General features: G+C 41.1%; 2 protein-coding genes across 7 annotated transcripts in view; one reads left to right on the forward strand and one right to left on the reverse strand.

Moving 5' to 3' along the window:
• Nucleotides 1-15432, forward strand: part of S100A1 (S100 calcium binding protein A1) — a 28877-nt gene extending 13445 nt beyond the window's left edge. The window contains exons 1-4 of one of the 3 annotated variants that reach the window (XM_031966598.1): nt 11454-11574; nt 13010-13069; nt 14104-14257; nt 15115-15432. In XM_031966598.1, the coding sequence (XP_031822458.1) occupies nt 14117-14257; nt 15115-15258 (285 nt within the window). In that variant the 5' untranslated portion in view covers nt 11454-11574; nt 13010-13069; nt 14104-14116 and the 3' untranslated portion in view covers nt 15259-15432. Of the gene's footprint in view, nt 1-11430; nt 11575-13009; nt 13070-14103; nt 14258-15114 lie in introns of those variants that run through there. The other 2 variants (XM_012548118.3, XM_031966599.1) reach the window with 2 other exon arrangements.
• S100A13 (S100 calcium binding protein A13) lies at nt 549-11386 on the reverse strand. Of its 4 annotated transcripts, none has more exons than XM_012548116.3 (4): nt 11331-11386; nt 10650-10840; nt 9654-9858; nt 549-781 (listed from the first exon to the last, which is right to left on the reverse strand). In XM_012548116.3, the coding sequence occupies exons 3-4, from the start codon at nt 9804-9806 to the stop codon at nt 638-640; spliced, it is 297 nt and encodes a 98-aa protein (XP_012403570.1). In that variant the 5' UTR covers nt 9807-9858; nt 10650-10840; nt 11331-11386; the 3' UTR covers nt 549-637. The 4 variants fall into 4 exon arrangements, with proteins under 4 accessions (XP_012403570.1, XP_012403571.1, XP_031822457.1 ...); XM_012548117.3 differs by lacking the exon at nt 11331-11386 and adding an exon at nt 11194-11266; XM_031966597.1 differs by lacking the exons at nt 10650-10840; nt 11331-11386 and adding an exon at nt 10537-10622.
• Nucleotides 15433-16234: the final 802 nt, after the last annotated feature.

Below are 16234 nucleotides of genomic sequence, written 5' to 3' on the forward strand. Positions count from 1 at the left end.
TAAGAACTAGGTCAGTGGGCATCTTTAACTCGTCACCAAGCCAGGCCTCCCAGAGACTCTCCCTGCCTCCCTTGCCCCTTCCTCCTGAGTTGTATCACTATTGGCCATTCATTCACTCAACAAACATTTATTGAATTATACTTTAGTCAATGCAAGAGGAAGCATTGTGTAGTGAATAGAGAGATGGCCTTGAAGACAAGAAGATTTGGTGGAAGTTACCTTGGAGGCCAACAGGCTGTGTGACCCTAGTCAAGGTGACTCTCCCGAGCTATAAAGTTTCCTCAGAGTTTCCAATACTGATGAAATCACAGGTCCACTTCCTAGCTGTACTGTACGCAATCCAAGCCTTTTATGGGTATCACTTGACATCCTGACCTCAGTTTCTTCAACTGTGAAATGGAATGTCTGCCTGATTGACAGAATAATTGTGATGACTGTCCTTGGTAAACCTTACAGTACAATGTGTCACTCTGCCTCAGGTCCAGCACCCTTTCCTGAGCCCCCAAAGGAATGTATGAAGAATCTGGGAGGAGCAAGAAAAAGCAGACTTGTATTTCAAGACAACTTTATTAGGGGAACAGCAGGGACAGCCATGCTGCCTTTCCCTACTCTCCACCCAAATCTCCCTACATCAGCTTCACTTTTTCCGGATTTCTGCAGCTTTTTCTTTCTTCATCTCCTTAGCCAGTTCCCCAATAAGCCTCCAGTATTCATGGAACTTGAGCTCAGAATCCTGATTCACATCCAAACTCTTCATCTTCTCATCCAGGGAGCCGACATCCTATGGAGACAGAGAAGGTGTATGGGGAGGGGCAAAGAAGAAGCCTTAGGGGAGAGAAAATGGAACCTTTATAGAATGGCAGAACCAAAACAACATTTTTTCCAGTTCAGAGCTTCCCAGACTGAGTTCTGAAAAATCTCAATATTCTTAGAGATGGGGAACAGGACTTTTTGCAGGAAATTCCCAATGCTAATATTTTTCCTCATAAATATTAGATATGAAATTACATATTAAAAATACTACTTATAGGGGAAGGTAGGTAGTGCAGTGGATAGAGCACCAGCCCTGAAGTCATGAGGACCTGAGTTCAAATCTGGTTTCGGATACTTTCCACTTTCTAGCTGTGTGACCCTGGGCAAGTCACTTAATTCCAATGGCCTCAGCAAAAATAAATAAGTAAATAAATAATTACTACTTATGCATTGTTAGGGCATAAAAATAGACTTAATTTCCCCTTATTTTGCTCTAAAATTTCTCCAGGTCCTTGTTTATCCTGAGAGAATTCTATACCTATAGATCAGGGTATTTTTTTCTATTCTCGACTTCTTTTTACCTGAGAAATGTTTCCATGATTTCAGGTATATAGGTGTATGATATAGGTATACAAATCAAACATTCATTGATAACCTAATTTCATGATCCCCACATTCAGTTACAAGACCCCATTCAGTGATGACCCACAATTTAAGAAGGTGGGCCCTAGATCAGCATTTATTGTTGCTTGAATGTTTTTCAGCCAGGTCCAACCTCTTTTTAACTCCATTTGGGTCTTTCTTGGCAAAGATATTAGAGTGTTTTGCCATTTACTTCTCCAGCTTATTTTACAAATGGAGAAACTGAGGCAAACAGAGTTGACTAACTTATTCAGAGTCACACAACTAGGAACTATCTAAGGTCAGAATGGAACTCAGGAAAATGAGTCTCTCTGACTCCTGTACCACCTAGATGTTCTCAGCATTTATACATATATATGTATGTTTATACACATATCATATATAATTATTATATATTATATGCACTTATTATATGAGATAACTAATTTCTATATAAATCATATATGTATGTTGTTTATTATATAACACTATATTTAAAAATCTAAAGATGACTCTGGACAAATTAACTCAGAAAAGGAAAAAAGAAAAAAGGAAAGAGGAAAATACTTTGAATGAGCTGAATAGCTTTGTTCTGGCTCAATTGTGTTTGGAAAGGAAGATCACAGATTAAGAACTAGAAGGGATTGTAGAAGTCATCCATTGAAATATTCTTAATTTACAGATGAGGATGCTAAGGATCAGAAAGAAAGGACTTGCTACTGACAGGGTTAGATTCAGACCCCTAACACAGTGTTCTTTCTAACCCACTAATAGGCAGGGATTTCGAACCTGTGAGCTTTTGCTTTGTACTGTTTTGTTTTAATATTCTGGTAAATATATTTCTACAGAATTTGTTTCACTAGATCCCCAAAGGGGCCCAAGACACTAAAAAGGTTTAAAAAAAACCTCCAAATGAGAGAAAATGAGAGGAAAAGGTAGGGATGGGGGAAAGTGAGGACAGAGAATAGAAAAGGAAAAGGACTTTAGACCTTGGTCATCATGTAACCAAATGTTAGGTCATCAAGACAATGACAAAACAGGACAGCCAATGCAAATGTGTGCCTATCTCTGGATTCTCTCCAAAATAATCTTGACCCATAGGAAGAGTTTTGGAAGATCAATGTATCAAATCAGGGCTCAGAAAACATGTGCTACTGTGACAAAGAGGAGAACTGAACAATGTTGCAATTTGTGAAATCATGTCTCCAATCACTGGTATTCTGCCTGAACTCCTTCCTTAATTATTAACATACTTTCATTTTGTAATACTCTCTCAGTCTCTGGGATTCTGAAAGCCTCGCTATCACTGTACAACTCTGGAGTCTCTATTCCCAGTCTCTGTTAACCCAATCCCTCCAATGTCCCACTTCAGATCTACCCAATCCTTCCACTGTGCTATCTGGAATGCCTGCTCCATAATTAACAAATCCACTTTTATCTTAAATCATTTCCTTTTTCACTCCCTCCATCTTCTTGTACTCTGAGACCTGGCTCCCTTCTGATAACACAGCAACCGTAGCAACCCCACCTAACAATGGTTAAATTTTCACTCATACCCATAGTTATTAGTCATAGTAGGAGAGTTGGAATATTCTTTTCTCTCCATTGCCACATTCAGACTCTCCCTCTATCAACATCACTCAATACATTCTCCTCTCTTCCCTTGAAGCTTATTCAGTTCATATTTATGACTCAATTAAGATTTTGATAACTATAATCTACCTTTCTCCAGGATACTGTCTTTCCTTCCTCAAAGAATTTAGTCACTGATGATTGGTCTCCCTCCTCCCCAATTCCTGCCCTCATACTAAGGAACTTGAATATACATATTGATATTTCCTTAAATACTCTAAATTCTCAGTTACTCTATTCCACAACCTATTTCTACATTACACCTCAGATTTACCCAAAGATGGTCAAACTTTTCATCTTGCTATCATCCACAACTATTCCACTTCTTTGTTCATGAACTCTGAAATACCTTTTTTTTTAAATTATATTTTATGATACTATCTTTTATTTTGTCTTAGGAACCCCCCCAAAAAACTTTTTCTTTGTTCTCACCATGACTTCCAATTCTTCTACCCCTCAGTTCTTTCCCAGGCCATCTCTCCTATAATAATTGTATTCTTTCCTATTTTAACCCTTTGGGTGAAATAGTTCAATTCTGTATTATTCAACTCCCTTGCCTCTTGACATACTGCTGAACATGCCCTACAAAGCATGGTAAGATTATTCCTACCTCTGGTTTTGCTCCTATTCTAGTGCTACTACAGAAATCTACAAAAAAATCAAGAAACCATATTGACTGGGTTCACTAAAAATTTACATTACATAATATCAACTGGGGCCTGACTGTAACAAAACAATCCTTTTATATCTTCACAATTAAATCCCATATCAGTTTTTGCCAACTCTTTTCATTGCTCCCCAAACTTTCTGAGGATTCCCTTTCCCCTATCCTCTTAATTGAAAATCCTGTCCTTGTAGCTAGCCAGTGATAGCTAGGTGGTACAGTGGATAAAGCTATGACTTGGGAATCAGAAAGATCTGAATTCAAATCCTGTCTCAGACACTTACTTAGTTTTCTGAGGAACTGTGATTAAGTTTTCTCATCTATGAAATAAGTATAATTACAAGCAGCTACCTCACAGGATTGCAAGCATCAAGAGAGATAAATATAAAAAATGCTATAGAAATGTTAACCTTTATTATTATTTTATTGAAAAATTTGAGCTCCCTCTTCTTTCATCCTCATCATAAATTACTCAGATACCTTTCCCTGCTATCTCCTCCTTTACCTCTGTCTCACATAAAAAAAGTGATTCTGCTTGCCAAAGTTCAAATGTTCAAGTGATCCAATTCTATTCTGTCCTCCCCAACAGATATTTCCCTCTATCACTTCTGTTCTCACACTAATCTTCAGTCACTTCCTATTAGTTCCTTCCCTGATGCCAATAAACATGATTATATCTTTACCATCCTCAAAAAAACCCACCATCTTGATCCATCCATCTCTCCTAACTATAGTCCCATTTCTCTCCTTCCTTTTGTGTTCTTAAACTCCTTGAGAAGGTCATCTATAAATGGCCATTTCTATTGTTCTCATTCAAGCCAGTGAATAGCTTTTAATCAAATCAATCTGAGTTTAAATTCTGTCTTGGACAATGCTTAGCTGGATATGTTTTAAGTAAGTCACTTAACACCTCTGTTTGCCTCAGACTCCTTAAGTGCAAAATGAGGGTCAAAATAGCATTTATGGCAGAGCCAACTTGGAAGAGTCTTGGATGGCTAGGAGGAGCACTAGCACACCGGAGCTTGAAGGTATAGGAGAGCTAGGGATTCTCTGCTCACCATTCTAAGGTGAAAAAGAATGCTTGTGGTGCTCACAGACTGGAGCACAAGCCAGGAGAGCAGTAACCATACCTTACCTTAAATCACATCACTTTAGAAGAACTGAAAATTTATAGACTCCAAGAACTATCTCTGAGAGCAGAGTCAAGAAAAGACTGAAATTTGGGATAGTGCCCTCTCTCCTCCAGGAACAAAGTCCCATTTTAACATAGAGTTAACAGTCAAGAAGTAGACTGGGAAAATGAGCAAACAACAACAAAGATAACAACAAAAACCCGAACACAGAAAGTTACTGTGGTGACAGGGAAGATAAAAACCCAAACTTAAAAGAAGATATATTTAGAGCCTCAAAAAATGTAAATTGATATGAAACCCAAAAAGAATTCCTGTAAGAGTTTTAAAAAGGATTTTAAAAGCCAAATAAGACAGGTAGAGGAAAAATTGGGGAAAGAAATGGAATTGATGTAAGAAAATCATGAAAAAAGAACCCACAGATTGGTATCAGAGGAGCAAAAATACTGAAGAAAATAATACTTTAAAAAGCAGAATAGAACAAATTATAAAAGAGGCAAAAAAATACACTGAATAGAATAATTTCTTTTAAATTAGAATTGGCCAAATGGAAGAGTAGGTACAAAAGCTCATTGAAGGAAATAATTCCATAAAAACTAGAATTGGGCAAATGAAAGCTAATGATTCTAAGAGACATCAAAAAGCAATAAACAAAGTCAAAAGAATGAAAAACGGAAAAAAATGTGAAATATCTCACTGGAATAACAACTGATCATAAGGGATTCAATTAAATGATTTACGTTCCTACATGGAAAGATGATACTTGTAACTCCTAAGAACTTTCTCATTATTAGGGAAATTAGAAGTATACATCGACAGAGAGTACAGGTGTGAGTTGAATATGATTGAATGATACAAAAAAATTTAAGCACTGAAAAAGAGGAATGCACTAAGAGAAGGGGCAAGAGAAAAGTAAAATGGGATAAACTATCTCACATAAAAAAGACACACAAAAAAAGCTTTTACAATGCAAGAGAAAATGGAGAAGGTGGGGGAAAATACTGGAACTCTTCTTTCATTGGAATTGGCTCAAGGAGGAAATAATATACACACTCAGTGAGGTATAGAAATCTATTTTACCCCATAGGAAAGTAGGAGGAGAAAATAATAACAGAAAGGGGGAAAGGTGAGGACTGATTGAAGGGAGAATGAATAAGGTCACAATAGACATATGATTTAGACATAAAGGCTGATATCATGAGCAAATTAAGGGATCTTGGAACAATCTGCTTGTCAGATCTATAGTTAAGGGAAGAATTTATGACCAAAGAAGAGATAGAGATACATATGGGATGTAAAATGGATGATTTTTGTTTACATTAAATTAAAAAGGTTTTGCACAAGCAAAGAAATTAAGCCAAGATTAGAAGGAAAGCATAAAACTGGGGGGAGGGAGAAGAAGGGGATATTTATAGCAAGTTTCTCTGAAAAAAGGCCTTATCTCTCAAATATATATAGACAACTAAGTCAAATTTATAAAAAATATAAGCTATTCTCCAATTGATAAATGGTCAAAGGATATGAACAAAAGTTTTTTTTTTCAGATTCTATCAGTTCTTTCTTTTTTAACTCCTTTATTTTGCTATTCATTTCATTTCATCTAGCAGTGTCACTTATTGGGTCTGTATCCAAAAGATCATAAAAGAGGGAAAAGAACCCACATATGCAAAAATGTTTGTAGCAGGCAAGAAATTAGAAATTGAGTGGATGCCCATCAAATGTAAATTATGAAATATAAATAAATTATGATATATCAGTGTAATGTAGTAATTATTCTATAAAAAATAATGAGCAAACTGATTTCAGAAAATCCTGAAAAGATTTAACATGCACTGATGATGAATGAAATAAACTGAAGCAGAACATTGGGCACAATAACATCAAAGATTATGTGATTATGTCAACTATGATAGACTTAGCTCTTCTCATCAATTCCAAGTGAACCAAAACAATTCCAATAGAGATAGAGATGGAAAATGCCATCCCCCTCCAGAGGGAGAAAGATGTCAACTGAATATGGATCAAAACATAGTATTTTCACTTTTTTCCCCCTCTTTCTTTCTTGTGTTTTTTCCCCCTTTTTAGTCTGATTTTTCTTGAACAACATAACAAATATGGAAATGTGTTTAAAAGAATTGTACATATATTAACCTATATCAGATTGCTTCCTGTCTCAAGGAAGGAGGAGGTAAGGAAGGGAAGGAGAAAAAAATTTAGAACACAAAATCTTACAAAAATGAATGTTGAAAACTATCTTCACACATATTTGGGGAAATAAAATACTATTGAGGGGGGAAAAAGGAGAAACAATGAGCAGGAGGGTTTCAGAAAAACCTGGAAAGTCTTACACGAAATGATCCAAAGTAAAGCGAGCAGGATTAGGAGAACATGGTACACAGTAACAGCAATATTGTAAGATGATCAACTATAAATGATTTGGCTATTCTCAGCAACACAAAGATTTAAGACAATTCTGAAGGTATCATGATGAAAAATGCTGTCCACCTCCAGAGAAAGAACTGCTGATGTCTGATAGCAGATTGAAGCATACTTTTTTTTTTAACCTTATTTTTTGGATTTTTTTGGAAAAGAGGGTCTGTGGGTTTTTCCATAATATAACTAATAAGGAAATATATTTTATATAATTGCATATGTTTAATCTATAACTAATTGCTTACTTTCTCTGTAAGAAGGGGTGATGGGAAGGAATTTAGAATCCAAAATTTAATTTTAAAAAGAATGTTAAAATTGTTTCTAAATGTAATTGAGAAAAATAAGATTTAAAATTTTTTAAGATATCTTCACCACATTCTTTTTCTTTCTTCCTACCTGAGATAAATATATATGCATAAACACACAAATATATGTGTAAATATAAATATACATATATAAACATATATGTCTCTGTAGTACCTATATTTGTATGTTGTTACTGTTTCAGTCCAGTGCAACTTTTTGTGATTCCATAGACTTCTGTCCAGGGTTTTTTTGGCAGAGATATTAGAATGGTTCACCATTTTCTTCTTCCATGGCAAACAGTAGCCCAAGGTTACACAAATTTGGAAGTTTCTGAGGTCTTCCTGACTTCATAGTTATGTATGTGTGTGTATGTGTATGTGTATGCTCTCTTTCAAAAAGTTGTTTGTTATTTCATTTGGAATAACCCTATCTTTGAGAAAAAAGCCTGCATACTATAATAGAGCAACATCTGCAGCTGGGGATTCAAGTTGTTCTAACATGTACTGGTTGTTATGTGATCTTAGGCAAGTCATTTAACCTCAAAATGCCTCATGTCCCTTTTTAAGATTAAGTTGCTGAAAAGTTACTTATGTGCCTTAATAAGAAGGAGGGAGTTTCTATACTATTGAAATCATAAGTCCAGTAAAACACACACACCCCTAATCTTATTATTTTTTTTTTTTTTGTTATTAAGCAGTTACTAAGCTCAGGGGAATGAGGATGATGTAAGATACCCAGATTTCATCAAGACAGGCATTTTATAAAATCTCTTATGCCATCCTTATGCTAGAAGAGAAATAGTTAGGTTGACAGTAAGTTGAACAGCTGTACCCAAAGACTGTTGATTGATCAATATCAGTATAGAAACTATCTATCAACATGTTTCCAGCCCCATCATTAGCTCATTTTTTTTTTTTTTGTAAACAACTTGGACACACAGAAACCATGCCTATCAAATTACAGATGATGGATGAGACTAGAAAGAATATCTAATAAGTTGTCTAACATAATTAGGATGCAAAAAGATAGCACAGATAAGTTGAAACTAAGATTCTGTGGTGATATACAATACTCTCTTCCTTTTTCTTTTCTACTACATATGTGAAAATTTCCATTTTTTAAATGTTATAATTTTTAAAATTCTATAATACAATTTAAAATAATGAGCTCCTTGTCATTAGATGTGACAATTCTTAGCCCAGTGCCTGGCATACATTATATTATAATTATATTATATATAAAATTACATTATATATAAATGTTTGGTGATTGATTGACAAGTATTCTGTTTTGATGGCTCTTCTGTTAGGAATATTATAAAGACAATTCTGTTTGGGGTATACTATCTTTAAGATTTAGCTATATGGCCTTGGGAAAACACTTGTGTCTTGTGTCCTCATCTATAAAATAAAAAGCTTGCATTAAATTATAACGAAGGTTTTTTCTGGATCGAACATTCTAGGATTTTACTTATTTATAGAGTACTTACCAAATGCCCAGCATCATTCTACCCAATATGGAGATTTTTTAAAGTACATATAAGACATAATCTCCACTCTCAAAGATTTATGGTCTAGTCAGGGAGAAAAAAAAGTCTTGCTAATGCACAGCGTTAAATCTCATAGGAGTGGTAGTCATGGGCTCATACTCCATCACACTAAAATAACTGCATAAAATCACAAGACTTCATTCATCCAAACCTAAGAAGCAACATGGCATATAAGGATCAAGGCTCATGTCCCAATTCTGACCCATACTAGCTGTGTGACCATAGGCAAGTCACTTAAACTCCCTGTGCCCTGGTCATTCCCTAAGTGACTATTTGCAAATCTATATCCTTGAAGACAGCTTCCAGTCTAGTATGAAATCATGGGATCACCCTGGGCAGAGGCCAAGAAAACAAACACATACACTGCTTTGTTCAGTTGCCTTCCAGAGTTATATATTGCAAGCACACAAACTGTAACACAATCACACTCACAAACACATTTCCACACCCACAATGTACCTACAAGTACCTACAAAATCCCATCCATGCAGCCCATCACCCTCCATCAGGAACTACCTTTTCTCTGTCACAGCCTCCTCCCAGTTTCCCCTGGGCTCCCAGTTACCTTGAGGAGGTGAGGCAGCTGCTGAGTGGCCAGATCCTTAAATTCATTGACACTGAGGCTGCCTTTCTTTCCCTCTCGAACAGCAAAGGTGAAGAAGGTTTTCACCACTGTCTCGATAGCTGTCTCCAGCTCTGTGAGTGGCTCAGCAGCCATGAAGAAGGCTGGGATGGGGAAGCTTGCTCTTGAACTAACAGTGGATCTAAAGCTGGTTAGGAGAAAGGAATATCCAAAAGTAACTTGTAGGAGGAACATTGCACAGGTATTACTCTTTCCCCCAGCTCTGTTATATATTCTAGAGCTCTAGAAAGAGAAGATCTGTTCTCATCTCTGTGAGGAGTCCCGGGCTGGGGAGCTTCCCTGTGGAGTTCTTTTATGGGGAGGGGGACATCTCCCTCTGTGGGCAATCAGGCTGGCAGCCTGACTGGGATCTGGCACCCATACACACAAGGTTATTTAAAATGCCTTAAAATGCAGTGGGGTGGGGTGTCAGGGCAGTTCAGAGATGATTTCTTCCCACTCCATCCACTAAGGGACCCGGAATCTGTACCCCACACCACAATCTGTGTCCTTCAAAACCCGCCCCATGGGAAATATGAAGATGCTTCTTAATATAAAGGGCAGGAAGATATGCACCCCCTCCAAAATACAGACAGTTCCAAAGTTAAGCTAACGGTAATAAGTCTAGGCTACAGGGCTCCTCCCATCTTTTAAGCTACAGAGTAGGAAGCAGGAACTAACAATCTCCTTACGGCCCCCACAGTTTGGTTCTAAGAGAAGAGAGAAAAAGGGAAATTCCAAGTCCTCCCTAACTTCCATTTAACACTCCTCCAACCAGTTCATTCCCTTCCTGGACCAGTTTCCCCACCCCCTGACCCAAAGTTACTTCCTGAAAGTTCAGTTCCAGGACTGGAGGGAGGAGCACATCTTTCCCCTGGGGAAAGAGGAACCCTCCGGCACCCCACTCCAAAAGGCATCTGAAGTAGGTTTGATACTCACTCTCCGCTTTGCCTCTTGCAGAAATAGGGATGGGCTGAGGTTTATAAAAGCCCTGGAGGTGGGGCTGAGAAGCCAAGGTCTGTTGTGTATATCCCGAGGTATTGAGTTTCCCGTGGTGAACTTCGGCTAAGGGCACGCCCACCCATCAGCGCAGCATCAGTTCAGCACAATCAATTTAGTCCTCTTTTCCCCTGCAAACAAATGTCAAACCTCACTTTCTCAGTCTCATGCACGGTTCCAGGTCCAGACAGACCCTCTGCCCTGAACCTACATATGCAAACCCCCTAGCATCCAATCAGCTCTTCCTCCAAATCCCTCACTTTCCAATCTCCCCCACCGCAGTCCTTCAAAAAGTCCTAATTCAGCTAGCTCTTGGTGAGTTGAGAAAGTACTGTGTCCTAAAGAATTGTAGAGAGGCCCTTATTTGAAAAATTCCCAGAGAGGTCCCCTACTTTTTCTCCTCAATAAGGCACTGCTATAGACAGTTACAGGGCAGTGATCCAAGGACCAGAAGGGTCCAATATCCTGTGGTCTCAGATCTTACCTCTCTTTCTCTCCCCGCTGCTTTATCCTCCCTTGCCCTCTCTGTCCTGTGCCAGGGCCGAGCTGGCGTCAACATCAACCCAGACCCCCATAGATTGCTAGCATGCATGTGGAGAAAGGAGTGTTAAAAACCCAGACCTGGAGGAGGAGGTAAAACAGGGCCAGTTTGTCCCAGCCCTGGAGACAGAGGGCGCTTCTGTCTGTTAGCTGGCTGCTTGCCCCACTGGCGGTCAGCCCGATGAGGGGGTGGAGCTAGAGGTAGGAGGGGGTGTCCAGAGTGGGGAGAAGGACTCCTGAAGTGAGCTCTCCCCACACCGGCTCTGGTCACAGGACACATAGCTTCGTCCCACTCATCTGCTCCCCTTCAGCCCCGAACCCATCCGTGAGTATTCTGCTTTTTTGGGGTACAGAGGGTGTACTAATTATAAAGGGGATGGTGGTCTTCAAGAGTCTGAGAATGGTGCTCAGTTGAAGGGGGTTACCAGTGAGCAACAGGGGATTTGGGAGCTGAGTAAAGAATCCGAAGGATCCATCCATGGAGGGAGGACTGAGTTAGCTGGGGGCTTAAATGGTCAATACAACCCCTTCCTCATAGAATGACCCCCTTTTGGATGAGGAATCCCCAAGATTGCCCCCTCAATCCTTAGGGCTTCATCTCTTTCCTGGGTTTGAGGGTGAGGGTTGAGGCCTTTACCCTGCTTTCTCTGGGGGTAAAGTAGTTCTGGCATGAGCCAAGTAGAAGATAGATAAGTTTTAACTGGGCAGCTGTTCCCAAGCCCAGGCTTTCTTCAACCCCCAAGGGCTCTGGAGGAGCAGAGGGTGGGGGAGACAGGGAAAAGGGAAGGCTGAGACTCCAAAATAGGAGGACTATTCCTTCACCCTAAGTTTAAACCCCTAGTAACATTCAAGAACCATAGATGAACAACTTCTATGAGTGGGCACCAAGATGGGGGGTGGGGGATTCTAGGAAGGGTGCCCCACTCACCTTCCTCTCTATTCAGTAAGCCATTGCCTTCTTTCCCCTCTTCTCTTTTTTTCCTAATTCCTTACTTCTTCCCCTCTCCCTCTGGCATTTTTCGACTCTATCTTCAAGAAAGACTACTGAGCTGACTCCACCATATATCACTCTGTACACTCCAGGGTTTCCCAAAGGGTTCACAGGCATCTTTGTGGGGGAAGCCCAAGGTTCCCTTGGCTCCTTAGGACCTCCACATCAGTGATCAGTGATGGGACTGGTAATAGGATAGGTCAGCCCTCCCGTTCCCCTTATCCCCCCATCAGACCCAGGCTTCAGGTTCCCATTCCATACACCCTCCCCTCTCCTTGGTCTCTGTGACAACCACCTCTCATGTCCGAAGTTCGGGTGACACGCACAAGGGATCCATTGAGGAGCTAGAGTGTCACCTGATAGGACCCATTGTCCATCCCCCCCAGTCCTGGGGAGAAAGGTGAGAGATACCTGATCTAGGATACCTGAGATCCCCTCAGAGGATGGGGATGGAGGGGAGGGGGAAATGATGCTGTTTACTCCCAGAGCAAAGGAATGTCCTAGGTTTTGAAGCCCCCTCTGATGTCATACCCCCCAATAACCTCACATCTCATCCTCTTTCCTCCTCTCTAATTTCTTATACTTGGCCTGAGACAAACTTGAGGCTGCCGATCATTTATGATCGCCCAGCATACACTCCCATCCACTCTTCGGCTTCTCCAATTCAAGCTGCTGGTGAGGGAGTGAAGATTGTACTTGGACCTCCAAAACAGAACCCAGGTCCAGAGGAGAAGGATCAAGGATTCCTTTCTCCATTCTCACCATCCAGGTCTGATTAGAAAGAGTTGATTCTCAAGACAGACTTCTGACAGACTCTAAAGCATAGAAGGTGGGTATAAGGAGGCAAAGGAACTAAAAGAAGGGACTATACTACAGAATTCAGAGTGATAAGACCAAGGGGCTGAGAACCTCTGGGCAGAGGGAGAATTTAGGGAGATCCAACATAAGCAATGAATATGACACTACAAAAGTGGCCCTTCATCCCTACCCCCATTTGTTCTCAGTGTAAGGACAGCAGGGCTAGTTGTAGAAGAAACACTCCAGCCTGGGCAGGACAGGCTAGACCTGTGATAAAAATAGCACGGGGAAAGATTTGTCCATTCCTAAGACCCACCCTCATTCCCAGGGGCAGCTGCTCAGTGAGCAAGATGCCCTTTTTGTCCATCCACCGTTGAATTCCTCTTGCTCTTTGGTGCTGCCCAGTGTTTCCATTAATATTCTATCTCTAGGATACCCACAGTGCCCCCTCTGTACCCCCTCAGCTCCTGCCCTTCAGGAGCTCCCCCCCTACTCCTTACTCTGTCCCTACCTCTGGCCCTGTCTCTTTCCTTCCAGTAACTCCCTACCTTTGACCTCTTCTTCTTTCTCTGAATTTTTATTTTAGTTTTCAGACGATGGGGAGAGGCAGCAAAATGTGTGCTAGAAAAGAAGCCCGGGAAATTTAGGTTCTAGCCTCAGTTTTGTACTAAACAAATATATGATCTTGGGCAAGTCATTTCTGCTTGCTAGTCCTCAGTTTACTCATCTATAAAATAAGGGAATTAGAATTCATCCTATGATCCTTTACAGATCATAGGCCTATGATGCTTTAAGAGTAATGCTGAATTAATCCATTTTTTGCTTCTAAGAATAATAAATGAGCATGTAATATATCAATTAAAAGGATAAATAATTAATAATCTTGAATATGGTCCTAGAGTATGGAATCCACATCATGAAGGATGGAGTCCAAATTATCTGTATATGATTTATAAAACAAGAATTTTAAGAGCCCAGGGCTCTCTTCTTTCTGACAGCCCTTGGCTTTGACCCGTCCCCCCAACCTCACCCTGGTCTGGCCTGGTGGGGGGTGCGGGGAGGTAGGTGTGTTGCAGCCATGGGCTCGGAGCTGGAGACTGCCATGGAATCCCTCATCAACGTATTCCACGCCCACTCTGGCAAGGAAGGTGATAAATATAAACTGAGCAAGAAGGAGCTGAAGGAGCTGCTGCAAGCTGAGCTTTCTGGCTTCCTGGATGTGAGTGTTTGCTGGCTTAGGTGGTGGGGGAGTACCCTAGGGCTCCTGGCCTGGGAGCCAGCTACTGGACTCAAGACTAAATGGGAAGCACCTGCCTTTCCCAGTGACTTCTACATTTCCCTTCTATCATGTTCTCCACCCCCATACCAGTTTCTTTAACTCTTGAAGGCTCTTAATTTAATGTAATTTATTAATTGTGTTAATTAATTAGTCCCAAAGTCTTTTAATTTAAATCAATTCAGCAAATATTTAAGAGCAAATTATATGCAAAGCACTGATAGGCACTGATGAACCTAAAGATGAATCTCCTTGCCCAGTTCTTGAGTTCACACTCTTTAAATGGGTCCCATTAAATACATGAAGATACAAAGTAGTCCAAGTTCCAGTTCAGACCAGTTTCCCCTCCCCATTCCATTCACACCTCCATCCCTTGCCCCTCTAAATTTCAATGTACTTGGAAACTCCCGTTTCCAGGATGCTACAGGGACCTGGGGATTGGGTATCTGGGCTTCCAAACTGATGGGGGAGGGCTAGAACTGTATAGCACAATCCCAGCGCACCTCATTTTCCGCCTCTGAAAGGTGAGAAGGGGAGGAACTACATTTAGAAAAAAAGACTAGGATTCCAAGAGAAATCAAGTAAGAAGAGCTGATCAAAGCATCTGATTCTCCCTCCATCTCATCAGAATGGAATCTTCCTTTTTACTCCCAATTTCTTTCATCTTCCTCTTGGTCACCCTCCATAATCCGATTCAAGTTCCCCACCCCTCCATCCTCTCATTCCTCCCCAATTCTTTCTTCATGGCCTCTACAGTCTTCCCAGCCCTCTAAAACAAAGCCCCTTCTCTCTTATTCTAGACCCAGAAGGATGCAGACGCAGTGGAGAAGGTGATGAAGGAGCTGGATGAGAACGGGGATGGCGAAGTTGACTTCCAGGAGTACGTGGTGCTGGTGGCTGCGCTCACCGTGGCCTGCAACAACTTCTTCTGGGAGAACAGTTGAGCAAGCAGCCCAGCCCTGGCCAGCACCAATAACCCCAACCCCCTCCTTCCCCCCCTCTCCCTCCTTCCCTCTCCACTTTAGCCCTCCCTCTACCCTCAGACTCCCCCAGGCTTGGCCATAGCATTTGAGGAATACTGCTCCATTATTCATTAAAGGCTCATCTCCCAATAAGCATAGTGTCTGTCTCCTTTGGGACTTGGTGAAGAAGAGGTGTGAACTCTCCCTACAATCACTGGAAGGGGTCATGATTGCCCTGAAAACTCCCGTTTCCAGGCTGCCACAGGGACGTGGGGACTGGGGATTCGGGCTTCCCAACTGACGGGGGAGGGCTAGAACTGCTTAGCACAATCCCAGCGCGCCTCATTGTCCGCCTCTGAAAGGTGAGAAGGGGAGGAACTACATTTAGAAAAAAAGACTAGGATTCCCAGAGAATTCAAGTAAGGAGAGCGGGTCAAAGCATCTGGTTCTCCCTGCATCCCCTCAGAATGGGATCAAGGTTCGGAAGGCGCTAACGAGGTATTCCACCGAAACCGGTGAGGAGGGGGGGAAGGGCAGAATTTATGTAGGATTAATAGAATCAAGAATCGAGGCTTTTCAACCATTTTTAATCCGGGAGTTCTTTTTATTAACTTTTCACGTGTGGGGGGCACGTGTGGCAGCCTGTTGACAGGCGCTTAATAAATGCGGTTGATTGGTGAAGCTTAGAGACTCCCTCCTCAGGATACTTTTTAAGTGAATAAAATGCCTAAGATTAACAAAAAAAAAATTCTATTGAAAGTGTTTTTAAAAGCCAGTTAGGGACGAGGGTACGAGCCACCTCTCGGCCCGCCTCATGAGGAAGCTGAGTCCCGGTGAGAAGACGAGGCTGTTTAGGGGCAGGCCGAGGCTTGAGGGACGGAACCCTTTCGGAGTAAGCCCCAGTTTGGTGCCGGTTCCGGTGCGCAAGGGAAAGGATGAGGGAGTCCGGCCGGGCCCG

Source organism: Sarcophilus harrisii, chromosome 4 (genome assembly GCF_902635505.1).
Source record: "Sarcophilus harrisii chromosome 4, mSarHar1.11, whole genome shotgun sequence".
Classification (NCBI taxonomy): domain Eukaryota; kingdom Metazoa; phylum Chordata; class Mammalia; order Dasyuromorphia; family Dasyuridae; genus Sarcophilus; species Sarcophilus harrisii.